The sequence below is a fragment of the Heloderma suspectum genome, chromosome 8 (genome assembly GCF_057233095.1).
Source record: "Heloderma suspectum isolate Gila_16-S chromosome 8, 16-S_ref, whole genome shotgun sequence".
NCBI lineage: Eukaryota > Metazoa > Chordata > Lepidosauria > Squamata > Helodermatidae > Heloderma > Heloderma suspectum.
The window spans coordinates 47,393,274-47,419,196 of record NC_139465.1 but is presented as its reverse complement, the minus strand read 5'-3'; the positions used below and the strand labels follow the sequence as shown (position 1 = coordinate 47,419,196).

Here is a 25,923-nt window from a genome sequence, read left to right as displayed (position 1 = left end):
CTCCAAAATGGTAATTTCTTTTGTAAATCCTGTGTTTCTGGTAAACTGATTGCCAGGACAGCAAGGTTAAGAGTCCTGCAAAGGAGAGCAATTTCATCACATGTAACTCTACAAATGTGGCTTATGTTATCTGCTGTCCTGCCCCAGATTTTATATAGGTTAAACAGGGAGAGCCAAAACTAAGAAATGATCATCTAAATAAAAATAGGAAAGAAACCCAAAAGCAGCACTCAAAACAACAGGACAGAACAAGAGAGGCGCACCAAGAGTAAATATTTTCAAGAATCACAGACCCACGCGTTTTACTTTGGAAGCTGTCGAGCTAGAACCTTCCAGCAATTAAAAGCTGAACCCCTCTGAATTCTACAAAGAGAAGCTGCATCTCTGGAAAGAGCAGCAAAAAGAGTCAGTGATCTTGATTTTCTGTTGTTAAGTTGTTGACCAGCATTTGGTTTAATTAGGATTGTTCATAGAAACATTGTTAAAATAATGGTAGGAAATGACATTCATTTAAGACTTTCTGGGTTTCTTATTATAAAATAGACAGAGACAGTTCCAGTCTAGCAAATCCAAAGGGAGCAGTTTGAGCACCGTTGCCACAACTCCACTGCAACAAAGCAGATGGAGGAAGGGGGTGTTACACAAGAGGAGTGGGGGCATCATTAGCTTAATGGGTACCCTCTTCCGCACCCAGAGTCAGAACACAGAGAAAGGGCACCATAACCACAAACACACATGCTATGCTAGCCTTCCAGAACCTGGCTGGGCACAATGGGAGTTGGTGGTCCAACACATCTGGAGAGCACCCGTCTGGGGACAGCTGCATCATACCTTCAATGGGATCTCACTCACTGGGCACAGGGGGCAGCTTCACTGAAGACACCGGGGAAGGAGAAGCAGCGACTGAGACCTTGGGTGACGCAGGGTGCTGATGCAGCCTAGCTAGCAAGCCCCCAACAAGCTTAACATGTGTGGCTGCAGATTTCCCACAGGTACTGTACTGCTGGAGCTTGGACACTAACACCCACCCAGCGCTTGGACTCTGCAAGGGAAATTAGGGAGGGCATGGTGAAAGTAGCCCATGCAGGTAAGCAAGAGAGAGGACTCGGAGGCAGGAGAAAGCCACTGAACAGGCACCTTCCTCCTCTTCTCGCATCCATGAAAGACTCCCAAAAGAAAGGGAACCCACACACAGCGCTCCCCTTCCCAGGAATACAGAGGAACAAGGGGCTGGCTCCCTTAATGCGGCAGGCATCAGTTTCCTGCAAGATGGCCAGACTTAAGCATGCCCTCAGGGTCAGTGGGACCCATGTGGGCAACAAACTCCCCCGGCCAGGCGAGCTCCCACCATGCACTGGGAACAAAATGGTGGGTAGAGGCAATCAGGGAACACTGCAGTCCAGACACTCGGCTCTACTCATTCTTCCTTGCAGGAGTACAACCACACAGCGACTAGAGACAAGGTCACTTTATTGCAAGCCACTTTGTAAACCTTGTTTGAAAAATGAGCATAATTGACTTTAATCAATGCAACAGAATGGCTTTTCCTCCATAAGTAGCCTAGAAATGCTCACAGCCATCATGTCCCCAAGCAAGACCCCCAAACCTGCTTTCCTCCCCTTTTGCCCCACCCCGCAATGATATAGGCATCGTAATACAGGAGGGGGTGCTTAGGGAAACTTTGAGCACTGGCAGAGTTGGTGCAATAGTGTGACCGACAGGGCAAAACGCAAGTCGCTCTGGGGATGTCCTGAATCGCTCTGTCCAGGAGTCGGTACAGCCCACTTGCTGTCTACCTGCCACATTCCGACTGCTCTGCCATGGCTGACTGAAGCCTGCCCCAGAGGCTGGACCTAGCAGCAGCCCCTGCCCCACACTGGGCCAGGGCCCCTCGCCTGAGACTGATGGGGATGGAGGCTCGGGCAATTCAAAGGTTCCCCTTCTGTGCTGGCCAATGTGGGGTCACTAGAGAGACGCTCCCTAGAGCAGGAACTGTGGGGACCAGTGTGGCTTGATCCTGCGGTGCCATTGCAACAGCCACGCTTGGGGTTGTGCCCGACAAGCAGCGGGGGGGGGGGGTCAGAAATGAGGCAGTGGCACAGCAGCATCTCCCGGACCCCTCTCCCATGGCAGTCCTCCTGCCCAAGAGCTGACTGTGTCAGGTCGGGCTGTCACCGCAGGGCGCCCCCTTTGGAAAGCACTCTGTCCCACGCAGCGAGAGCTGATCTCTGCGGCTGGGGCAAGACCCTGCCATGCTGGCTGGGCTCCCACCAGGCCGAAGTCGCCCCTCCAGTGCTGGTGCAGCCCCAGCCTCGAGCCGGCATCTCTGAGCAGCCGGAGGGAGCTGGTGCTGGCCGCGCTCATGGGGGTCCCACTGCCTTCCCCACACGTCCCCAGCCTGGCAGAAGAAATGTTTGTTTGAAAATAAACGCACATTGTGAAAAGATTCCTAGCTCGCCCAATATCCATTGATAATATTCCCTTCCAAGCTTATCTCTGGCAAGTGTTGAGCTGAAATGGCTGGGCAAGGGTGGACTTGAACCATTTGGCCTGTTTTAAGAGAGGCCTTCCAGGTCCACGTGGCGCCCTCTTGACCCTGCGCCGGGGGGTCAGGGCCAAAGCAGAACCGAGCCAAGGGGAGGGCCCTCTTCCCTCTGCCTGCAGGTTTTGTGGGCCACTGTGGGTAAGAGGAGTTGTCACGGGGGGGGCACCAGTGCCATGTTTGCTCTTCTGGTCATGTTGTGGGCTTGGTGCTGAAATGGCTGGGCAAGGGTGGACTTGAACCATTTGGCCTGTTTTAAGAGAGGCCTTCCAGGTCCACGTGGCGCCCTCTTGACCCTGCGCCGGGGGGTCAGGGCCAAAGCAGAACCGAGCCAAGGGGAGGGCCCTCTTCCCTCTGCCTGCAGGTTTTGTGGGCCACTGTGGGTAAGAGGAGTTGTCACGGGGGGGGCACCAGTGCCATGTTTGCTCTTCTGGTCATGTTGTGGGCTTGGTGCTGAGAGAGCACAGAATACCACACTCGCTAGTGTGCTGGAGCTGGTGTACCTGGGCCCATACCCTAAGGCGGGTTGCACCAGCAGCAGTACTGCCGTAACTTCTGTAAACTGCCCAGAGAGCTTCAGCTGTGGGGCGGTATAGAAATGTAATTCATCATCATCTTTTAAAACTGTGGCCCACACTGCAAATTGGGGGTAATTGGGGGAGGGGTTTTTCCCAGGTCTGACAAAGTTCAGTGACTGGCCTGAAAATAGGGGATTGCTAATAAACCTGCAAAGAGCAGAATGCTTCCAAAGAACTGCTGTTCTATCCCACAGCTTCTTGCTTTACTCCAGTTGCCCATAACACTGATTAGAAAACATCCATGTAAAAAAAAGACGCTTTGGAGCACTGATGAAACAGGTCAGAGCAAAGGACAGGCGAAAGGGCAGAGGAGAGCAAGGAGGCAGAAGCAGGGAGGTCGGCCCTTATCACAGGGGTCAGTGCCTCAATGGGCCCTTCACATACCCATGGGCTGCCAAAGGGTGCGTGCCTGTTTGACGAGGAGCTGAGGAACGTCCCAGGCCATTTGGTGTTGCAGGGGGGGACGGGACGACACACACACCACAGATTGCACAGTTGGGTATTCCATGCAGGGTGCCTTCATCCCCACCAGCTTCCAAAAATCCCAGCTTATTCTGTAGAGTGGCTAGTCGCAAGCTGGGGTGTGTCTGATGGGGAGTTTCTAATAAACTCCTAAAAACCAAGCACCTGGGTAGGACTTCCTTTCTTGCCCCACATAGCCCTGTGCTAACAAGAAGTAGCAAAACATAATTGTGAATTCTGCAAGAGACACACAACTCTTACTCGCAAGCTGTATGGCCGAAAGAGGGGTGGAAGAGGCACATTCAGCAAATGGATGACATCTGCAGCATGCTGGATTTAATGCAAAACAGAGGGACTTCCAGTCCTAAGACAGCCAACTGCTGGTTTTTGAAACTGGGCCAGTCCTGGGATGGGTCGATATCCAATGCACTCTGTAGCACAAGCCTTAATTCAGGTTGAGCGAGAGCTGCAGAACCAGAATTGAGCGAGAGCTGCAGAACCAGAATTGAGAGCTGCAGAACCAGAATCTTAAACCCCACGGGAGGAGAAACGGAAATCAAACTCGGCAGAAAGGAAGACCCGGGGTGGGCCTGTGGACCCCCGATCTGCCGCAGCAGGGAGAACGCCATGAGCCAGAGGGCTCTGCTGCAGCCCAGGTGCGGCGTCCGCCAGGCCTGCCTGTGTCCCGGCCCCGCCGTCCTGGGCAGCTGTGGACAGCAGCACGCGGCGGAGTGCCCACCGCTGGCAAGGACGTCCCCGAGCGGCTCCTCCGGGCGGGCCTGAGGGAGGCCACCCGCACGCCAGCCCCGGGAAAGCGCGGGGGCGCGGAGGGGGGCTGTGCTCGACGCGGCGGGGCCTCGACGAGCGCAGCCAGGAGGTCCGCGCCCGCCCCGCGCCCAACGACTGGCGCCACGAAGGGACGCGTCCCGGCCAGCCGCTCCCCGCCCCAGCGCGCAGCCCCGACTCCTGCCTGCGGCGAGAATCCAAGGAGAGGCCCCAGCGCCCAGCGCCCACGGCGCTCACGGGCCGGCCGGGGCCGGGACGCGCGGCCGTGCAGCTCCTGGCGCCAGGGGCCCCGTGGCCCGAAGCGGCAGCCACAGAAGCGCCCGGCTGGCGCGGGAACGCGGGCCATCTCCGCGCCAGGCCCGCCGCGTGGGCCTGCCAGGCTCGGCAGACGCCCCGCTCCTGCCGCGCTGTCCTCCCGGCCGGCTTCTCCTCCGCTGCTCCGGCGGCGGCTGCCCTCCCGCATTCCGCCCTCCCGGGCCCCCCTCCGCGGCCGCCTAGCCAGAGCCCGAGCGCGACGGCGCACGCAGGCCCCGGGGAGGGGCAGGCCCGCGCCCGCCGGTGGCGACCCCCTCCCCCCGCCGCGATCCGGCAGGCAACTGTCGCCCAGCAGCCCTGCGGCTTGCGGGGCGGGCCGCTCCCCCCGCCGTGTCCAGCCAGCGTCCCATGACCCCGGGGAAGCGGCCAGGGCTCTTCCCGGAAGCCGGCTCTGCTGCACGGCGGGGGGCTGGCAAAGGAACGGCGCTCTGCACACGCTCGGCGTCGCTCTCGCCTTTGCGGCCCGCCAGACCTGCCCCTCCACGCGCGCCTCCCGAGGCCCAGCCCCCTGCGCGGGCGGAGAGGAGCCGCGGGAGCCCAGGCGGACCCCGGGCCCCGTCATGGCCCCGGCGGCGCTCGGGCGGGCCCCCGCCTCCGGCAACGGCAGCCCCGTCGGGGGCATCTTCGGCGCGCTCGCTCGGGAGCCGGGCTGGCGGAGGCGCGAGCTCCTCGGGCAGCCCGGGAGGGAGGCGGCCGGCCGCGCTGGGAAAGGCGCCGCGGGGCGCAGCCGCTGCCCGAGCCGGGGGGCCGCGCCCTCGCCTCGCCTCGCCCCCGCGCCGCGCCGCGCCGCGCGCTGGTCCCCCGGCTCGCGGGCCCGCCCGGCAGCCGCAGCCCCGGCGGCTCACCTTCATGTCGCTGACGATGGCTTGGAAGAGGCCGCCCAGCGCGCCGCACTCCTTGTCCGCCGCCTCCATGGCCGCAGCCCGGCGAGCCGGCGGAGCCCAGAGACCCGCGAGCAGCGGCCGCCGCGGCGCCGGGACGGAGCTAAGGCCGGCCGGGCGGGCGGGGCCTCCCGCTCGGTCCCTCCCTTCCCTCGCCGCGCCGCCGCGCGCCCTTTGTCCGCGCGCCCGCCGGCGCCGCGGTCACTTCGCGCCTCTGGGCGGCGGCTGCAGCGGCCGCGACGTGCGGGGGAGGCCGGGCACGCGGGGCGGGCGGCCGCGGAGCCGCCGGGCGCGGGGGAGGCGCCAGCCGCACTGCCGGCGCGGGCGGGGGGAGGCTCGCTCCGGTCACGCGGGCGGCGAGCCGCGCCGCCGCCGCCGGGAAGGCCGCGGGGCGTCGGGGCCCCGCCGGAGCCGCGCGCGGCGCTCCCGGCCGGGCTCCCCGACACGCGGGAGCGGGGCCCCCGGCGGTGGCGCGCTGGGCCGAGGAGCCGGCGCTCGGGCGCGGAGGAGCCCCGGCGCCACGATCTGCCTTGCGACGGGGCGGCCGCTCCACCGCCTGCCGGCGCGGGCGACGGCGGCTGAGACAGCCGGCAGCGGGCCGGCGGGCGCGGGCCCAGAGCAGGCCGGTCAGCCGGCAAGAGGCGCCCGCGGCCCGAACCCGCGCGCGGGTAGCTGGGCGACCGCGCCGCCGCTCTGCTGCCGCTGTGCAGCGCTGGGCCTCGGCTCCTGCGTGGCGCAGGACGCGCGGCGCCGGGCCGCCCCCGCCCCGGCAGGGCCGGGCCGGGCCGGGCCGGGCCGCCCCAGGAGCGACAGCGCCCGCGGCGCCCCGTCGGCTGTGCGGCGCGCCGCGGGGGCGGGGCAAGCGCTGCCCGCCGAGGGCCTGTGCGCAAGGCCGCGGGCCGCCCGCGAGAGCCCTGGCGCAGCCGAGGAGCCCCGCCGCGCCCTGGCAGCCCGCAGCACGGGGCGCTTCGTCTTCCCCGACACGGGCTGGGGGCCGTCGCGGCGCTCCCGCCTCCCCGCTCCTCCGGCCGCGCAGCCGGGGGCTGCTGCCGCCTCCCCGCTCCCTGGAGGACCCCTCCCGCGCGCCCTGCCCGTGCGCCGCCTCTGCCTTGCCCTGCGGGAGCCGCCGCGGGGAGCTGCGCTCCGGCCGCCCTCCCCTGCCTCCCGGAGGCCGCCCCGCCGGCTCTGCGGCCGGGGCTGCGCGGCCTGGCCCGCCACAGGCCCGCCTGAGCAGCTTGCCGCTGTTGCTGCGCCGGCCGGCTTCATCTGCCCGCGATGGGTCTCGCTCTCGCCCCCTTGCCGCCGGGCTGCTGGCCTAGCTAACGCGCGGCGCCTCCCCCGCGCCTGGCTTGCCAAGCCCCAGATTAGCGGCTCTTCTGGTTCTGCACGCAACGGCAAAAGGTCACTTCGTGGTGGCCGGGGAGAGGCCCCTCGAGTCACAACTGCCTGTCGAGAGTCAGTGCCATGTTGCAGTCCGTCATCTTAAAGAGGGCAGTTTGAAGTCTTTTATGGACACAGGGATCCGGGCGGGGGGGGGGGCTGTCTTTGTGGGGGCCTGGGGCAAACTGCCCCCCCCCGGGCAGTTTTGTAGCGATACCAAGTTGTATGGCTTGTATAGGCGGCGGTGCAACAGGCCCTGCCGCTCCCAGGCCTTTCCCCCAGCAATGGCTATGAAAAGGGCCCGGGGTGAGCGACCCCTCATTTGCTGCTCCGCTTTTGGCACACCCCTGCTCCACTTCTAGGATCCCAATGAAGTCTCCGTTGTGTGGTGTGGGTGGCTCTCAAGAGGGCTCCTGTGGAGCTGTAGGTCTATATTCTTTATTATGTTCAGCACATGCACAAAATGGCTCTTGCTGCAAGCTCTGCGCCCTGAGCTCCAACACCCTCCTCAGCCACAAGCAGCGGGCCCTGTGCTGGGTGGTAGCAGCAGCCTCCAGAGGACATTAGCACCACCCTGGCTCATTGTGCACAGTAAATTCAAGAACGCAGCCCCGGAGCTCAGTTTGGCACCCAGCTTTCCCACTCCTAAGGCTGGCCCTGTTGCCCAGCCTGCCAAGGGCGTCAAAAGGATAACCGAGGTGCCCCTTTCCTAGGTAGCCCTGTGCAAGCAGGAGCCTCTTGACACCTGCAAGTGCCACAAGCTAGAAATGAAGTCAAGGTAAAAAGCTCTGAGCCAAAAGTCTCCCTGTTGCATCTCTGTAAGGGCCTCAGCCCTTGCTTCTGTCCAGGCAGAAGTCAAGGGCTGAAGCAGGTGTGATGGGGGCAGTCCATGGCTACCACAGCAGGATTCCTCGCCTCCAGAGGAGGCTGCCTGTTGCATATCTGGCTGCGGACACTCCTCCAAGCAGGAGACATAACCAGACAAGGGCTCCTCTTGACAAAGTAAACCTCTTCAGATTCAAGTGCAGGCCCAGTTTTAATTCGGGTACACAGCAGCAAGTGCATGCACTTTAGCATTTCCTGGAGGGCACAGAGACGGGAGAATAACCAGAGCATGCCAGCAACAGTACGGCTAAAGCAGTGGTCTCCGCTGCATCAGGGGCATGGAGCCTCTTTCAGCTCAAGGGCCAAATCCCGCTCGGAAAAGCTCTTGGGGTCCACATTCCGGTGGTTGGTGGAGCTGGAGGCAAAAGGGGTGCGACCAAAAATCCCAGCATGTTGTATTTTAAAGCTCTTGCAGCCAGTAACTCAGTCTCAGGAGGGGCGTTTCAAGCTTTTGGGATGGGGAACAAGTGACGCAACCTTGTTTCTAAGTAGCACGTGGTGGTGGTGGTGGTGGTGAAGTCTCCTTGTGCCACAGTTCTCAAAGTCGGAGACACCGAGACGCTCTAGCAAGAGGAAGGCTCCCCTTCTCCAGCCGGGGCAGGGCAGAACAGCCAGTGCTGGCTCATGGAGGGGGGAGTCCCCCTCAACACTTGGCCCTCGTGATGCTTCCGGAGAAACGGACAATGGAACCCATGACCTGGGGAGGCGGTGGGCTCTCCCACACAAGGCATTGAAGACGAGGCTGGACAGCCACCTGTCAGGGATGCTCTGACTTGGACTCCTGCATTGTGCAGGGGGTTGGACTCGGCCTTGCAGGCCCCTTCCAACGCTACCATTGTATTCTATGAGTCTAACACTGGATGTTTAGTTTGGGCATGGCGCCACTCGCTCAAGCCGTCTGCTGTTGCCATTTCCCCCTGAACCCTGAGGAAGGCCTCTGTTCCCACTCCGGCCCCTCAGCGTTCAGGCTCCGCATGCTGGGAAAGCCAGCGCACTGCGTCATGTGGCTCATTGCATGGGTGGCTGCTGCACCCTCACCTGGCTGCCTCTGCGGGGCTCTGCTCGGTTCCTTCCTTGGCACAGGAAAGAAGTCCACCTCGCCCTCCAGGCCTGGGCCACCACAGACCCACAGCCAGCTGGATGCCCATTCCTCAGATCTGGCTCTTTGCACCACTGTTAAGTGATCAGGAGGCTGCCAGGCCACTCTGGCTGCTGATCCAGAACCCAAAGCCCAGGAGGTGCGCTTCTTCCCCACTGTCCTTCCTCACAAGTCAGCCCTCCAGCACCTTCCGGGTGGGCTGCACTGAGCAGGGGCTCTGTTGCCCAATGGATGGAGCAGTCCTAGGGTGGATTTACCCTGTCTAATTTTTTAGAGGAGGAGGGGTCCAAGGCTGCTGCTGTTACACGCCCGCCTTTTAAAATCCGCAGGGTTGGGCTGCAGACCCAAACCAGAGCAGTGAAAGCAGTCAGACAATGGAGCCAACTGCCCTGAGAGGTGGAGGACATGCTGGACATGCTCAAGCGGAGACCAGACAGCCATCTGCCAGGGATGCTGTAGATGAGATTTGTGGGCTGGACTCCATGGCCCGCTCCCACTCCGAGATTCTGTGGTCAGTGAGACCTTGCCTGACCAGCCCTTGTGCTGCTTGGGAGGGGAGGGCCTCAGTCAGCCACTGACCGGCTTTTTCGTTCAGTGTGGCTGGGGGAAGTCCGCTGCCCCATGTGCATATGCCGTTAAAGGAAGAGAAGTCTGCTTTGTGGGGTGTTTTGCCATCATTCTTTTATTTCAACAAGGGGTGTTTTACAATAGTACAAAGATTCTCAGGCTACAAACCCAATAGGCCTAGAGATCTATATTTATATACATACGCAGGATAGCTGTAGGTTAAGGCTGTGCAATCTACACACATGATTCTTGGAGGGGAGAGGGGGTCCTGACGTCACAGGTGTCCAACGCCAGGCTGGGTGGGGAGGGGGCAAATCTTTGCAATCCAGGCCAAAGGGGAGGAGAGGCCCAGAGAGTGCCTCTGCCCCTTTCCCCCTCTGGCAGGTATGGCACCTCAGGTGACCATCCCAAGGGAAGACCCCAGTGGAGGCAAGGGCTTGCCCTCTGCTAGAGGAAAACACTATGTCCTGGACTGGGCAGGAGTGTCGTATCCCCCGCCCCAAACCAGCCTGACCTGGGAGGGCAGGAGAGGCCCCGGATGGGGCAAACAGATTGGCTCGCTGCCTGAGGCAAAGGACATCTCCTAGCTGTGCGGTTTGCAGCAGGGCCTGGCCAGTGGCTACCAGGGCCCCCTGCTTCCTCTGGCTCAGCCTTCAGAAGAGGCCTCTTCGATCCAGGTTCTCACCACGGGCAGCTCGCTGGTGCCGCACCTGGAGGTGCCTGTTCTGGACCTCCTCGAAGTGTTGCAGCAGCTCCGCGTAGTCAACGGCCGTGGCAGCTGCCACCTTCTTCAATGCAACGCTGCTCTTGGGGCCGCCCCTGTGGAGAGGGAGCAGAGGGTGTCAGGGGGCCGGGCGGCCTTGCCAGGGAGTGTCGCCACCGCTCTTAAGCCGTGGGGGAGAACACCTCCATGGGAGAGAGGCTGCCCAGAATCCCATGGAGGCCGGATTTCGACAAGCTCTTTCATAGACGTAGCAGTACTGTTTCAGATAAATACATCTGAAGCTCTCTCCACCACATCTGCATGAATTCTCTTCCCTCTCTCCTATTAGGATGAAAAACGCCCAAATACTGAAGGCACAGAAACCCAGCCCAGGCACAGCAGCCCAGAGGCAGGGCTAGGCACTTGCTCCGCCTTCCAGCAGCCAATAAACCGGGTCTCCGGAGCTGGGCAGCAAGTAGCAGGAAAAGCATGCCCCCTTCCCCTGGGCACTCCCATGCCTCTGCCTCACGGCTTGGGGGTGGATCTCGGTTCCCATGAAGGTACAGACAAGGGAGAGAGGCCTTGAAGGTCGCCAAGGGCATTGCCGATCAGGAACAGCCCCTCGGCAAGCTCTTCAGCACTCTGGAAGAGAAGCAGCAGCCCCATCTAGTTCAATGGAACGCCTGCACGAAACGTTCCCTGCCTGAAGCCGATCATGTTATAAAAAACTAACGGGCTGCATCCAATGTTAGGCTAGCTTGAGGCCCATTTCTGAGGCCCATTTCTACTAAAATTGGATACGGCCCCATGTCTGGATTGGAAGGCCTCAGTGGCCTCGCACACCAGCTAGTCTTCAGCAATCCATGAGCACGGGGGCTCTCCCAGGCAGAGCTGGGCTTTTGCCTTTAATTCAAAGCATTTCTCTACCATCCTTCCCAGTACTTATCCCAGCACCGTGTGCTGAGTGGGGCGTTGCCATATGTGCTGGAGAGGCTTGGGAGGCAGGTCCTGGGTGAAGAACCAGTTCAAGTTGAGTGAACTGGCTTCTTGCCATCCATGCACATACATGCACACGCACACACCCAATTCATCTTCCCCAACCTGGCGCCCTCCAGTTGTGCTGGTCCTCTGGGGGATGCTGAGAGTTGTGGTCCAACACCTCCAGAGAGCACCAGGTTGGGGAAGGCTGCCCCAGAACACACCCAACATTTCCCTGTGGTTGCACATTCCAGGGGGGGATGGAAAACAATGAGGCAGCTGTGGCATCTGCTCCTATTATCTTCTCACTAGGAGCACCTTCAAAGTTGCCATCAAATCCCAGTTGATTCCCTGGACACAGTTTGAAAATGGACCCTTGACGGATCTTCCAGCTCAATCTCAAGCCGAGAAGATGACCACCCCACTTCCAGAGGTGGCCGGGCCTAATCAAACGGGAAGCATGCAAAGAGGAAACCAATAAGGAACGGTGAGTTTGAAGCTGAGTGGCGGGAGATTCAGGACAGATAAGAGTACTTTTGTCACACAACACATAGTTGAAGCTATCATCAAGATGTCGTGATGGCCCCCAACCTGGATGACTTTAAATGGGAATTAGACAAATTAATTGAGGGATACGTTAACATACAGTCATTGTATGCTTAAAATTTAAAAAAGGTTATGATTAGGCAACCAAATGGAAGGATGAGGAAATACTTGCATTTCTAATCAATTCTGTATTATAGACAACAAAGAGAAGTGCTGCCCAACCCTATGAATGTTTGACTTGCTGAATTCAGTGGGACTTCCCTCCAAGTAAGTCTACACATTATTGCAGCCTCAGTGTTAGAGGCAGGCGGAATTAACTTTACAAAATGCACAAAGCTGAGAACGGGCTTCTGACTTGCAAGTGTAGTGTGAGGTCACCCTCTCTCTCCACCCAGCCCCCAGTAGAGGAGCACCTCCTTACTTTGGGACATGGGCCAACATGGTAACAATTGCCAGGACAACACACCTTCCCTTGTGCTCTGGGAATCACTGGATTAACAGCAGATTCTCGCAAGTTGAGCATCTCAAGTCTCTAGCTCTCACTTTATGGCAGCAGACAGCACACATCAAAGCTTGTTAGGGATGTTTGCCGAAAGCTCAAAGGTGCAGGAGAGTGGTAGAAGACTGCCATTGGGAGCGGGCAGTGAAAACCTCCCTCCTCCTGCTCAGTGACTCTTTCTGTACATGCCTGGATTCTGTCCATGATCAATCCTTCCTTTCTCTGATCCCATCCCCCAAAATACCAAATCCTTTGAAAACCAGGATTCTGGAAACAAAGCAAGCAAATGTGGCCAGATTTGCCTAATTTAGCTTGATTGCAGAATGGGAACGCTCTTGACTCAGAACTCGTGTGCGCACGCGCGTACACGTGTGCAAAGTGTACACAGCCCAGTATAGACCAATTTATTGACAAAACAGTATTTGTTGGTAAATAAGCAATTCTGCAAAGCCTCAGCAAACTCCCTCTCAGGAAGCCAAGTCAGAGACATTCCGACTTCCAAACTCTTGCCCGCATGAGCTAGTCCAAGGAAGGATACAGTTTTCCCAGTGTTGCCTCTCTCCTTCAAGGCAGCAGCAGCTGTACCAAATGTCTTGGAAAGACATTTTCCAAATGGAGAGACGTGAAATTCCATTTTAGAATAGTTCAGTCCCTGGCAACCAGCATAAGGACATCACAAACAGAGGGATGCAGAGATTATGGGTTTCCAGAGCGATGGAAAGACCTGGACGACGCCAGGCCGTGCGCAAAGCAAAATGAGACATTTCAAGAAGAGAGCTTGAAGCAGCCCAGGCCAAAAGGTGAACACCATCCCCCCCCCCCGCCCCCACCCCAGCTCCGTTTGTTCTCGGCCTGGACTGGCAGCACCACAGAGATGACATGGCTCATGCAACAGACTGGACTCCTTTCATTGGAGCAAGGCCGGGCATGGCCTGAGGCTGCACTTCTCCCATCAGTGAGACAGAGAGAGCGGTTGGAACAGCGTGATGCTGAGCGATGGGGCAACTCCTTCCACTGCTCCAGTAGCAGAGCTGGGTTGGAGGACACGGGGACAAATATATTAGGTTGCTCCCCAGTTACTGGACTCATCTGTCATATAGTCTCCCCGATGTTTCATGTCACAAAGGCGGCACTCGCAAGAGGAGACAACACTGCCTTAACCTGCCTGTCCTCACACCACAGGCCTCACAGAGCTCTGTTCACAGGCCAGTGCCTTTTGTTATGAACTGCCCAAAGAGCTTCGGCTACAGGGCAGCATGGAAATACCACGAATGAATGAAATGAATGAGCGACAAAGCCACTGCCTCTCCAGAGCCTGCAGTAGCAGAGGGCTGGGGAGCCGGGAGAAGATAAGCCTTTGCACTGCCAAGACCAACATCACAAATAGCCAATTAAAATAGAGAGAGAGGGAGAGACATAATTTATATACCAGCCTTCATCAAAGATTCTAGGGCAGTTTATGGAATTTAAAAACATAGATGCAGCTCAAGAAAACAATAGCTAAAAGCAGCAGGAAGACAAATTCTGAAGTTACACATTTTTTCAAAAAAGCCCTGGGGGAATAAAAAAAAGTCTTCGGCAGGTATTGACCACAGAACTTCTGTCGTGTCACAACAGAGTTTCGGTTAAGCCTTCTAATGAAAAATCTGGAAGCTCTTGCAAAATCTTCCAAACACTGCCCCCCCTTAAACACACACACACACAGTCAGACAATGGAAGGCCGGTCCACATGACCATTTGGGGAGCACTTACCCTGTGGCATAGATTCTGCCTCAGAACCCTGCCCCCAAGCCCCTTCCAGTAGAGCCCACGTGGAGCACAGCTTTCCCTCTGCAAAGGCAGCATGTCGGAAGAGGCCTGCAGAGTTATCCTTGCACTGTGAAATGGACAACTGGCCAGGGTTGGGGGCTGCAGGTAAGACACCTTCGTGTCACTCAGCACCAGCTGATTCCGCTTGGGCGTGCACATGGTGGGGGGAGGCGGGAGGAGGGTGTGCGTCTCAGCTGCATTTGTTACGGAAGTCACTGCCAGAGCTGAGTGGAATGTAGGTCACAGACACAGTTAATCAGATGTTCAGTCTGTCTGACAGCTCCAAATATTCAGCTGTCAAGGGTGAGGGGGGAGAAAAACGGAACAGAAAATGCACCCCAGGGGATGGCTCATCACACGCAAGCAGGTCCAGAGCTGGTTGGAGGATGCTAGGAGTTGTAGTGCCACCCATCTGGAGGGCCCCAGTTGGGGAAGTCTGGCTTAGACCATATTTTCTACATGCAGCTTTGGGCTTGGGGGCACTGCGGCCTCTTTCACAATAATGCGACACGAAGCCCTGAGCAGGCAAGAATCCCAAGCGGAGTGACAGGAGCCTGCCAAGGAGAGGCCAGCGGCTCTCTGCCCTGTGGGATGCCTTGGCAGCACCATTTGCTCCCCTCAGGGCCAGGCCCACTGCAGGGAGAGGACTCTTGCTGCCTGCGGTTTGTGCCGCTCCCTGCGGAGACCTAAACAAACCCTGGCAAGACGAGGGGAGCGAGGCCGTCTTCCCCATCTGCTTGTTTCCATGGCAATACCACAAGTGAAATTTTCCATCCCTGATGCCAAAATGCCTGTGGACGAGGCATAGCCCTCCGAGGGTGACCAAATATAGACAAAACTCAAACGTTCTCTGTGGTGCAGGGCCAGGAGGTGCCCCCAAGACCCACAGTTCTTCAGGGAGCCTCGGAGGGCCTCCTCCGGCCGCCCCCAGGGACTCCTGCCTCCTTAACTCAAGGAACAGGGCCTCCCCACAACAGCAGTTCAGACCGTTCAGCTGGGGACACTCCCTCCTGCGTCTGCCCAGGAACAGAGAGATCAGCCTCACTGGCCCTAGCGCCACCCATCAGCGCCACCCATCACCCATACCTGGTGAGTCCACAGGAAGCCTGAATGACAACAGAAGGAGCTCTCAACAAGCATGTCCCAGGAAAGGCCAGCCACGCTTAAGACAGAACGCAGAGGAGGGATTCCCTGCCCATTCTGCTGCTCGAGAGCAGTGCTGTGGCACAGGTGCTCCGCATCATGCCATGCCCCTCCTCCCCAACAACGCCTGCTGGCCTCGGGGCTGGGCAGTGTTGGCACACAGGCATGACTGGCGGCAGTGCCAGGATGGGCTTGGTGGAAGCTCCTTGCAGCGGTCTTCCCCCAGAGCACAAGCTATACTGCATATTTATATCAGTTTCAGCAAGGGATCAAGTTGTTTATACCCATCAAATGCCCTTGTAAGTAGGGGTGTACGAAACTCCGCTTACCTGGCTCCGCCGGGTTCCGCAGGTGGGGGGAGGCGATCCGTTCCTCCCCTCTGGAATCCTTCCTGGCTGGCTCCGTTCCGCGGCCACACCGCAGAGCCGTCAGCCAGGCCAACCTGCAGCAGGGCCTCCAGCCGCTGCTGGGCTGGTGCAGACACAAATGGCGTCCTGTGTAGGGGATGCCACTTGCGTCCCTACGCCGGCCCGTGATAGGCTACGTAAATATTTATGTAGCCTATCACGAAAAAAAAACAACAATGAACGCAAATGGCGGCGGCTATGGCGGCCGCCATTTGCATTCCCTTTTTTTTCTGCCGTGATAGGCTACGTAAATATTTACGTAGCCTATCACGGCGGGAAAAAAGGGAACACAAATGGCGGCCGCCGTAGCTGCCGCCATTTGTGTTCCCTTAGTTTTGCCGTGATAGGCTACATAAATACTTACGTAGCCTATCACGGCTTCCGCAGGGACGCAAATGGAGTCCCTGCATTAGCCATGATAGGCTACGTAAGTATTTACGAAGCCTATCATGGCTATATGGAAGAAGCAAATGGCGGCCGCATCTGCGGCCGCCATTCACAATGCAGCACGGACGGCAGCAGGTAGGTGCTCCGTTCTGGGCCCATTTTGCGGGGCGGGGGGGCTTCGTTCCGCCACGGATTTCGGGGGGCCGAATGCATTGGCATTCAGCCTCACCGAGCTCCGTGGCGGAATTCTCCACCATGCCTACTTGTAAGTTGAACCCACTGGGGGACAACTCTTTCCCTGACTGAAGGATACAGCAGCATCACATTGCCATACCATGCGGACAAGCAGTACACAGACATCCACGTTGTTTTTATCCTACGTTCCACTGAAGCGCATCTTCATTTGTCGAGGAGGACATAGGACATGGTGATTCACACTGGGATGTGTAGATTTCTCTTCCTCAAGCCAGGGGAACAACCATCCCAACACATCTTATTCTTCCAAATCCCCTCGACGTGTCAACTGACACCAACACCACTTCTGGATTCAGCCAGATCTGCATTTAATCCTACACGAGAACGTTAATCTGACTGACCTACCCCACAAGGCTGTTGTAAGAGGTTCCAAGATAAATGTAGATGAGAGTGCTTCATGCCCGTTAAAAGTGCAACACAAACGTGAAGCATCAGGACAGCGTTTTGGCTGCCCCATCACCCAGATGAGGCTGGAACCACAACTCCCCCAAGCCTCACACAGAAGTTCCTTGGCAGCTTTCTTGTGAATCTGACACAGAAGGACAAATCAGAACCAACTGCGGGGCCAGCCTGGACCCTCTGTGGGGGAAGGAAGGACCTGCCCACCCACCGACCGGAATAGGCAGGGCTGCTTTTCGAGGCCTGACAGCAGGAGGGCTGCTTGGCACGTCGTGACTTACGCTGCTTGCATGAGGTCTGGGTTGGGCACGCACTGCAGCCGATGGGAAAGGAGCTGGAAGGCACTGCTCTGGGGCAGGAGCATCAGCAGCCCATACAGAGCCTTGATGAGGTAAGGATTGCTCTTCACGTCCAGCAGTTGCAGGCGGAGATCTGGAAGCAAACCAGGACAGGGTCAGCCGGCCTAGCTGAGACAGGCAGAGCATCCCTGGGGGGGGCTTCTAGTTCTGCCCAGCTCTTCCACCTTTGGGAGTGCACTAGCACACCACGTCGGTCTCCCCAGGGCAGCACAGGGTGTGTGGAGCCACAGTATGTTGAGCTGCTTCTACCCACCCAGCAAATGGACCCGAGAAGTAAAGCAAGGGAGACCAGACTCCTAACAACAGCACTACGGTTGAGGGAGAGCGCACACTGTTGTGGGTCTGTCTACGTACAAGATGTGGGAATGTGGGTATCTGCAGGCACCAGAGCGGTGGTGGGGTTTACAAGACAAGACTGTTCTGTGGAATGGGAAAGCCCGTTGAAGCGGCAGGCAGGGACCCCCGACCCCCTCGGCCTGCCATCAAAGCAGCAAGCACGGGAGGGAGGCAGCACAGACATGGGGGCAGGTGCTGCGCAGGGCTGCCTGCCCTGGAAGACCCCCACGCAACAGTCGCCTCCTGGAGTGGCGCCCTTGGGAGGCCCGCGTTCCGGCCAGAGGAGGCAGCAGATGCTCTGCAGGAGGCCGCGCTGCAGGGCATCCCCGTTCTGGGCACCAGAGCACCGGAGGGTCCTGAACAAGCCGGGCAGGGCACCGAAGAAAGCCACAGCGATGCTCAGAGGCTCCAGAAGGCGGACCAAGTGAGGGCGGGCTGGAGGCACTTACTAGGTAGCTTAAGCCCCCTGAAAAGCCTGAGGCGGAGCAGCCAAGGGAGCCCACACCATGTGCCAAGACGGGAAGGCCGCTGCTCCAGCGGACACCACCAGGGCCTCCCGGAGAGTACGAGCTGCGAGGGGGCCGCCTTCCTTGCAGGCAGCAGCAGTCCGGGGGCCCAGTCTTGGGCGGGGCGTGGGGCCAGGCCACTCTCGAGGCCCCTTCTCCTTCTGCAAGACTGACTCTGAGAATGCAACAGCCCCACGGGTGGCATCCGCACCTGACCCTTCCTCCAAGCGGTGCCTGCGCCTGACCACAGCTCGCCAAGGCAGGCTGGGGTGAGCAACAGCAGCGCCCCCAAGGCTCTGCCAGCGCACGTCAGGCGATGCAGGGGAGGGAGGTGGCGAGATGGGGCTCTGCAGGGAGCAGCAGCAGCTCTCTCCCCCCACCCCCTCCCCCGGAGCTGGGTGCCCCACGCGTGCCTGGCTTCTGAGCATTTCTCAGATGCTGCACATGCATCAAGTTTTCTCGTGGATGCAGGAGGACTAAAAACAGCCTTACAGGAGTAAAAGCCGAGATGCTCCGTGCAAGATTCAAGCTCGTGTGGTGCTCCCCATGTGTGAATTGCACACAGTTCTGCAAGTGGGCTTCATGTTGGGCCTACCAGGTACCACATGGGACAGTGCCCAGGAGCTCCAGCAGCTGCACAGGAAGGAGTATTTTGCAGGCACAGTGCAATTTCACAGTGCTGCAGCAGTGGGAGAAACTGCTCCTGACATCCTCCCTGGTGCACAAGTCGCTTAGAGGCCCTTTCACAAGTGGGACCTACCGCCCTGGCACCTCCAGGCTATGGAGTCCCAATGCAAGAGCGAGGACAAATGCAGTTCATGTCGCTAACCCGCATCCTGAGCATAGCCCCGCTCCCCACTGTAATGCTGCTGCATGCCCCTAATGGACAGACGCACCGGAGGGTCTCCCAGCAAAACAGCTCATAACTCCTGCTCCATTTATTTGGGCGGTGTCACCGCTCGCAGGGGAAGGAAAGTGCCCAGAGTGTGCATGGATGTCCTTATAGCCCTCCTGTAAACACGCACACAATTTTGCTACTGATAAAGCCAGAGAGAAAGGAAACTTACATGTAAAAATGGGGCACTCTATCAGTTGGACCAACTTGTCAACCTCGATCAGGAAATCAACGGTGACCTCGACGTCACCGCTGGGCACTGCTGTTAAGGAACCTCATCTGTCACAGGCCAGGCAGCAGCACAGCCCCTCCAGTCAACCCCCCAATGCCCGAAGCAGGGCAGGGCCCTTGGTGGATATTCTGCACCTGCGCGCCCCTCTAGCACCTGGAGGAGTCGTGTCTGCAAGCGGCGCGGAGGGAGGCTGAGGAGCTGCAGCCGGCCGCCTCCAGCACGCGTCTGCAGACAAGCAGCGCCTTCCCCTCAAATGCTGCAGTGGCCCCCAAGGGTACGAAGCAGCTCCTCGCCCCCAGGTCAAAGGCGAGGGCGCGGTGGGGATCTACTGGGCTGATCTGAATGTCACATGGAGGCCGCCAAAATACGTCCCTGGGAGACAGCGGCAGCCTCTGAATGCTGTGCGCCACGCAGCCCGGCCCAAATGCACGGAGCCTCTCCCCGCTCCAGGGCTGCAGGCTCCAGAGTGGGGCTCTGCGCGCAGCTGGGCCGATTCCAGGCAAAGCAGGAGCACGCGTGTTACACGTGGCCACGGGGCTGTGCTCAGGAGCAGGGGCGCCTGGGCATGATGGTGCCAGCCAGCCAGGCCACCTCTGCAGCCCGAGCAGCCAAGGTTTCAGCAGGCGCGCCAGCCAGCCCTCCGGAGGCCTCTGGGGCTGGGCCATTTTAACAGGTTCCCCCCTTTCCAGAGGAAAAGAGCTGCTATAACCTAAATCTCAACAGGAAATCATCTGACAAGGGGATGGATGTGAAGGTCCCCCACTTTGGGACCACCATCCTCCTGCCCAGTTGAGGAAAACAAATGCAGGCGGAGCCCTACTGTAGGAGTTGGAGCCATGCCAGTCTGGGCAGTCTGACGGTTGTCATGGCAGCCACGGAGCCCTGAGCCGCCCCAGACCTGTGGACATGGCATGAATGCTGGGCTCCCTCGCATCTGGGCAGCCTCAGCACCAATGCAGCGAGGTCAGTGCACACCAGGCCTCAGCTTCGAAGACACCCCCCCGCCCCCGGGGCCTTTAACCCAGGAATGACATGTCAAAAACTGTCCCAGAACTCACCTTTCCCAGGAATCCCTTGGAGCAACCCACACCCTATTGCACCCTCCGGATGGGGTTCCAGGCTGGGCGAGGCTGTCCTGTCGCCACCGTGCCAAATGACATGGAGCTGAAATACCCCATCCTCCTCTTCCCCCATTTAGCCCCTGCGCCAGCTCTCCCCCTTTGTCTCTTGCTACCTGCTCTCCCTTTTCCAGCTGAAAGCCCCTTAGTGCAGGAAGCTATCGAACCAGTTGTATGTGAAGGGCCATTTTACAGTGGATCGTGATAAAGGAAACAGTCAAATAAACAGAAAACTGGCTTAAAGGCCACGAACTCCTGCATGTTGGACAGACCACGCTGGTTTCAGCTACAACCTACACATCCTGCAAGGGGCACAGACCCCAAAAGCTCTCAGAATGATTTTGGTCCATGGCAGGGACCTAGACAGTGGCAGGGACACGGCCCCCTTCTGTGGCAGAGGCAACAGCTGAGAAGAGAGCGGCGTTCTGGGTTGCCACTCACGGGTGCTTTTTTGTGTCTCCGAAAGAGCCCGGAGGAGGCAAAGCAGCAGCCCCTGGCGGCCACAGCTGCGGGAGGCTTGCGCCAGCAGTGGCCTCATCTCCCCAGCAGCGAGGAGGGGCGGAGCCTGCCAACAGGGCTCAAATGTCTGACAAGCGCGCGCACCTGCTGCTTCTGGGCTCAGATCTGCTTCCGGAGCATCCGTCGTGCAGACCTCAAGTCAGCAGCTGGTTTAGCGAGCTTTAGCCCCACAGTTGTTAACTTTAGATAACAAACATATGGAAGAGAGCCAGTGTGGTCTAGTGGGCACGGAGACCTGGGTTCAAATTCCTGCTCAGCCAGGAAGCTCCAAGTGACCTGGGTGAGACCCATCCCTCAGCCTGACCTACTTCACAGGGCTGCTCTGTGGATGAAACTCACAGGGCCATACATACACTGCTGCTGCCAAACCCTGTTTTGCTGATCCAAAGGTATTTTGCTCATGGCCTCCCCCTCGTGTCCAGAGGTGCCTGGGACTGCCAGATCGCTGGAGCCACTCAGAAGTAGCCATTCCCAGCCAGTGTGGCCAGCAGATTTGAGGTCCAGCACATCTGGGCGGCTGTGCTCCCTAAGACTTGTCATTTGAGAGGCAGAGAGGTGTGCCCCCCAGCAGGGCACGGACTCTCAAGAGCTCCAAGCCCTCAGGCAGCCACAAAGGGGCCCAAAAAGCCACCAACAAAGGGGCCCAAAAGCCACCATGTGCGTAGTGTGTGTGTGTGTGTGTGTGTGTGAGTGTGAGAGAGAGAGAGAGAGAGAGAACACTTTATACCAGGTCTAGAGAAATTATGCTTGGGCAATACCCAAAGCTGCCAGATTTGGGAAAAGACCATAACTAAGTGGTAGACCCCCTGCTTGGTGTGCCAAAGGTCCCCAGTTCAATCCCTGGCAGTTTCTCCAGACAGGGCTAGGAAAGAATCCTGTCTGAAACCCCAGAGAGCCTTTGCTGCCCATCAGGGCAGACAGTACTGAGCTAGACGGACCAAAGATCCAACTTGCCATAAGGCCCCTTCATGCATTTGGGAGGGACTCTGCTGGCTTATCATTCTGTCTGACCATGAATCTTTCTGGAGGCCTCAGGAGAAAGTGAACCCCAAGAGCTGAGCTACATGTTAGCAGAGCCGCAGGGTGACATTCTTGCCGCTCAGGTGGGCACTGAGCAAGGTCACTAGCAGAACAGTATTGCCAAGGGAAAACTAAATGCCAAATGCTGCACCAAGGAGGCACAGGCACCGCCCCCTCCAAAGAGACACAGCTGCTCATTCTTTTGTTATTTATGGTGCTGCCTGCGTTTAGGCTTCCAGAGAACTTGGACATTTTTGGCAAGACCTGTCCTCAAAGGCGAGGGGGGCCTGGAGATTGTGGCTGGGGCTGGAACTTGGCACTGAGGCCCTCCCTTGCCCCGAACAGAGGCTGCTCATACATTGCTAGGTGTTCATCGTGATGACGAGTGCTACACTTGCTTAAACACAGGGCAAATGCAGAAGACACCAGGTACCAACTCCTAAGAGATGTGAGGATGCACACAGGGCTGGCTCAAGCTTTTCTTCCCAGTGCTGCATTTCTGAAAGAGCAGGACAGTTGCGCACAGAGACACCACTGCCTGCATGGGCATGGGCCACTATGGGCTTCCATGCAGCACAGGTGGGCTGAGGCTCCAGGCCGGCCCTTCAATCCATCTGTCGGAGGTCAGCGAAGCAGGGAGCAACTCCAGCCCTGCTCATCATTCCTCCAGGTCTTGAGCTCTTCCATCTGGAAGCCTTTTTCTGCCACTGTTCGGTCCCAGGATCATTTCTGGTCTCCACCACGATTGTGGAGCTTAATGGAGACTTCAACAGAACATCCCCACTGCTCTCAGAAAACAAAGACTGCCACAGTGCAAATGGCCTTGGGATGAGGCGCTCTCCATCAGCTGTTGGAGTTTGCTAGTGCCTGTCAAGGCCCAAGCAGCAACTGTTTCTGAGGCCTGTTTAGACGCCACGACAATACCGCAGCCATTGGCTCAAGCCTCCCTCCCTCCCTCCCCTTGAAGGATACAACTTCTGGATGAGGTCGTAGGCATGCTTGTAATTCTGCGTGAGGAAGCAGAGCGACACAGTGGTCACAGGGTTGTGACACCAGGAACGGTAGAGACAGCAGAAGAGGTTGAGGCTTTCCTGGGGAGGCAAAGTGGTGTTACAGCATGATCTGCCGCTGCAAGAACATAGCCTTTCACGCCAAACCGCTCCCTTCAGCTATCTAAGCAGGGCCCCACAATCTGATGACCGGGGGCGGAGGGGGAGGGGGCGGGGGGGGGAGGCACTCTCCTGCCACAATGTAGGGCCAAGCACACCAGCTGACCTTGGAGCATGAGCAGACGCCACTGCCACATGCAGAATGACTGTGCTGTGTGCAATGGCCAGGTGCACCCTCTGCACAGAATCTGGCACCCTAAAGTGCTTTCTGTGTGTGTTTTCATTGTTTCGTGCCTTCTTGAGAGCAGAAAGCAGCTTGAAACTGCAGCAGGCGAGGTGATGTCAGGTGGGGGCGGAAGGACTAAGCAGGGCATTGTCAGGGGTTGAGGCTTCAGTGTTCCCGACCGCACCTTGCTGTCCCTCCCCACAAGCACGCACTCCTTCCTTGGCCCCTACATGTGCCTCTTCCGTGCTCTGCAGTGCCCCAAACACCTTGTTCGCGCTTTGTACATGCCAAATAAGCTGCACGTGGCAGCTCAGGCACAGACTCCCTGGGATGGAGAGAGGGAACTGAGGCGGCCTTCTGGGGCAGCAACTGGTTGGGGCCTAGGAACAGCTAGGGTGGTGACATGTGGAAGCACCTGGGCTGGGGGGCAATGTAGCCCCCGGGCTGCTCCTCCACAGCCCGGGCGGGGCAGAGCAACCCTTGTGCCTCGCGGACGCAGGGAAGCTAGAAGATTTGGGCCCAGGCGGGTGAGGTGGCGGTAGATCTCTCCCACCGACGCAGCGAACAGAAAGGGACACACAGCCACTGCACACCCCCACCTCTCGGTGCTTTTCTTTCAGCAGGGGCCTCACTTCTGGGCTGGGGGCCCAGCAGACCGAAAGGTGGCACTTGGGGGACAGCGCGCACAAGGCCGACTTGCGCTGGATCGGACCACCGGCCCTTTCAGAGGACGCAGAGCAGTGTGTCAACATGCCACATGCTGAGGGTGGGGAGAGGCCCCCCCCTCTCAGAATCCCCATGGCTGGGTGTGAACTGCAAACAGCCGAACAGACGCTGACACAGAAGTCGCAACTGCGGCCATTTTACAGAAGGCATTTTGCTCTACAGGTCTCTGGCCCTGACAGTTCAGTGCTGGGCACGCATTGGTGCTGGCAACATAAACATGCAACCCCTCCTTTCCCCAGATGTTTTGGACTGCACCACCCATAATCCCCAGCTTGCATGGCTGTTGGCCAACTTCACTGAAGTATACACTAGGAACAGTGCAAATCAGGAGTGGCAGGGAGACCAGACACCTTCATAGAATCATAGAATCATAGAATAGTAGGGTTGGAAGGGGCCTACAAGGCCATCGAGTCCAACCCCCTGCTCAATGCAGGAATCCAAGTCAGAGCATCCCTGACAAATGGCTGTCCAGCCTCGTCTTAAAGGCCTCCAGTGTGGGAGAGCCCACCACCTCCCCAGGTAATTGGTTCCATTGCCGTATTGCTCTGACACTCAGGAAGTTTTTCCTGATGTTCAGCCGGAATCTGGCTTCCTGTAACTTGAGCCCATTATTCCGTGTCCTGCACTCTGGGATGATCAAGAAGAGATCCTGGCCTTCTTCTCTGTGACAACCTTTCAAGTACTTGAAGAGTGCTATCATATCTCCCCTCAGTCTTCTCTTCTCAAGGCTAAACATGTCCAGTTCTTTCAGTCTCTCTTCATAGGGCTTTGTTTCCAGTCCCCTGATCATCTTTGTTGCCCTCCTTTGAACCCTCTCCAGCTTGTCTGCATCCTTCTTAAAGTGTGGTGCCCAGAACTGGACACAGTACTCCAGATGAGGCCTAACCAGTGCTGAGTAGAGGGGAACTAGTACTTCCCGGGATTTGGAAGCGATGCTTCTATGAATGCAGCCCAAAATAGCATTTGCCTTTTTTGCAGCCACATCACATTGTTGGCTCATATTCAGCTTGTGATCGACGACAATTCCAAGATCCTTCTCGCTCGTAGTGTGGTTGAGCCACGTATCCCCCATCTTGTAACTGTGCATTTGGTTTCTTTTTCCTAGGTGCAGAACTTGGCATTTGTCCCTATTAAATGCCATTCTGTTGTTTTCTGCCCAGCACTCCAGTCTATCCCGATCACTTTGAATTTTGTTTCTGTCTTCCAAAGTATTAGCTATCCCTCCCAATTTTGTGTCATCTGCAAATTTGATCAGCATTCCCTGCACCTCCTCCTCTAAGTCATTAATAAAAATGTTGAAGAGCACTGGGCCCAGGACTGAGCCCTGCGGTACCCCGCTCGTTACCTCTCCCCAGCTTGAGAAGGTCCCATTGATAAGCACTCTTTGAGTCCGATTCTGTAACCAACTGTGGATCCACAGGATCGTTGTTTCATCTAGCCCACTTTGAGCTAGTTTGCTCATCAGGATATCATGGGGCACTTTGTCGAAAGCTTTGCTGAAGTCGAGGTATATGATGTCTACAGCATTCCCACGGTCTACAAGGGAGGTGACTTGATCCAAAAATGAGATCAGATTTGTCTGGCAGGACTTGTTTTTGACAAATCCATGTTGGCTTCGAGTAATCACGGCATTGTTGTCAAGGTGCTTCCAGATGGATTGCTTTATGATCTGCTCCAGAATTTTCCCAGGGATTGATGTCAGACTGACTGGTCTGTAGTTCCCAGGTTCCTCCTTTTTACCCTTTTTGAAGATAGGGACAACGTTAGCCCTCCTCCAGTCATCTGGCACTTCCCCGGTCCTCCATGATTTCTCAAAGAGAATAGACAGCGGTTCTGAGAGTTCTTCTGCCAGTTCCTTTATTACTCTAGGATGCAGTTCATCTGGCCCTGGAGATTTGAACACATTCAAAGTAATGAGGTGTTCAGAGAGAGAACAAGCAAGCTGGTAATGGTGGTGGAGGGAGAGACATTTTCCAAAGCAAATTTGGAAACTTGAAGTGATGCACGAGATTCTCAGAAGGCCCCAAAAGGGACCCCATTCCAGGCCTACTTTCCTGCGCTGCAGACAGAGTACTACAGGGAGAGGGGACCCCTCCTGCAGGTCTCAGCTCTTGGTAAAATCGTGTCTTGAAATGGAACCGTTCTTTCAGCATGGGAAAGGGGTGGAAGCCATCACAAGGAGGAAGACACAGGAGCGGCCCGGGAGTCAAAGAGCCCCCACTCCCAGCGTGAAAGTTACCCGTCATCCAACCTTGC

The 25,923-nt window shown here is 57.7% G+C and overlaps 2 protein-coding genes across 7 annotated transcripts in view; both read right to left on the bottom strand.

Annotated features, from left to right (window-relative positions):
- MTSS2 (MTSS I-BAR domain containing 2) overlaps window positions 1-5,807 on the bottom strand; it is a 116,478-nt gene extending 110,671 nt beyond the window's left edge. The window contains exon 1 of the mRNA XM_084812335.1: window positions 5,529-5,807. Coding sequence (XP_084668461.1) covers window positions 5,529-5,597 — 69 coding nt within the window. The 5' untranslated portion in view covers window positions 5,598-5,807. The remainder of the gene's footprint in view (window positions 1-5,528) is intronic.
- A 1,228-nt stretch (window positions 5,808-7,035) lies between these two features.
- VAC14 (VAC14 component of PIKFYVE complex) overlaps window positions 7,036-25,923 on the bottom strand; it is a 128,813-nt gene continuing 109,925 nt past the window's right edge. The window contains exons 15-18 of one of the 6 annotated variants that reach the window (XR_014784641.1): window positions 22,579-22,697; window positions 18,890-18,976; window positions 16,903-17,053; window positions 7,037-10,314 (exon numbers count right to left, since the gene is read on the bottom strand). Coding sequence is in view for 3 of the 6 variants with exons in the window: in XM_084812319.1 (XP_084668445.1) it covers window positions 10,149-10,314; window positions 16,903-17,053; window positions 18,890-18,969; window positions 22,579-22,697 (516 nt within the window). In the remaining 3 variants the exon portion in view is untranslated. Of the gene's footprint in view, window positions 10,315-16,902; window positions 17,054-18,889; window positions 18,977-22,578; window positions 22,698-25,923 lie in introns of all 6 variants that reach the window. The other 5 variants (XM_084812319.1, XM_084812323.1, XR_014784643.1 and 2 more) reach the window with 5 other exon arrangements.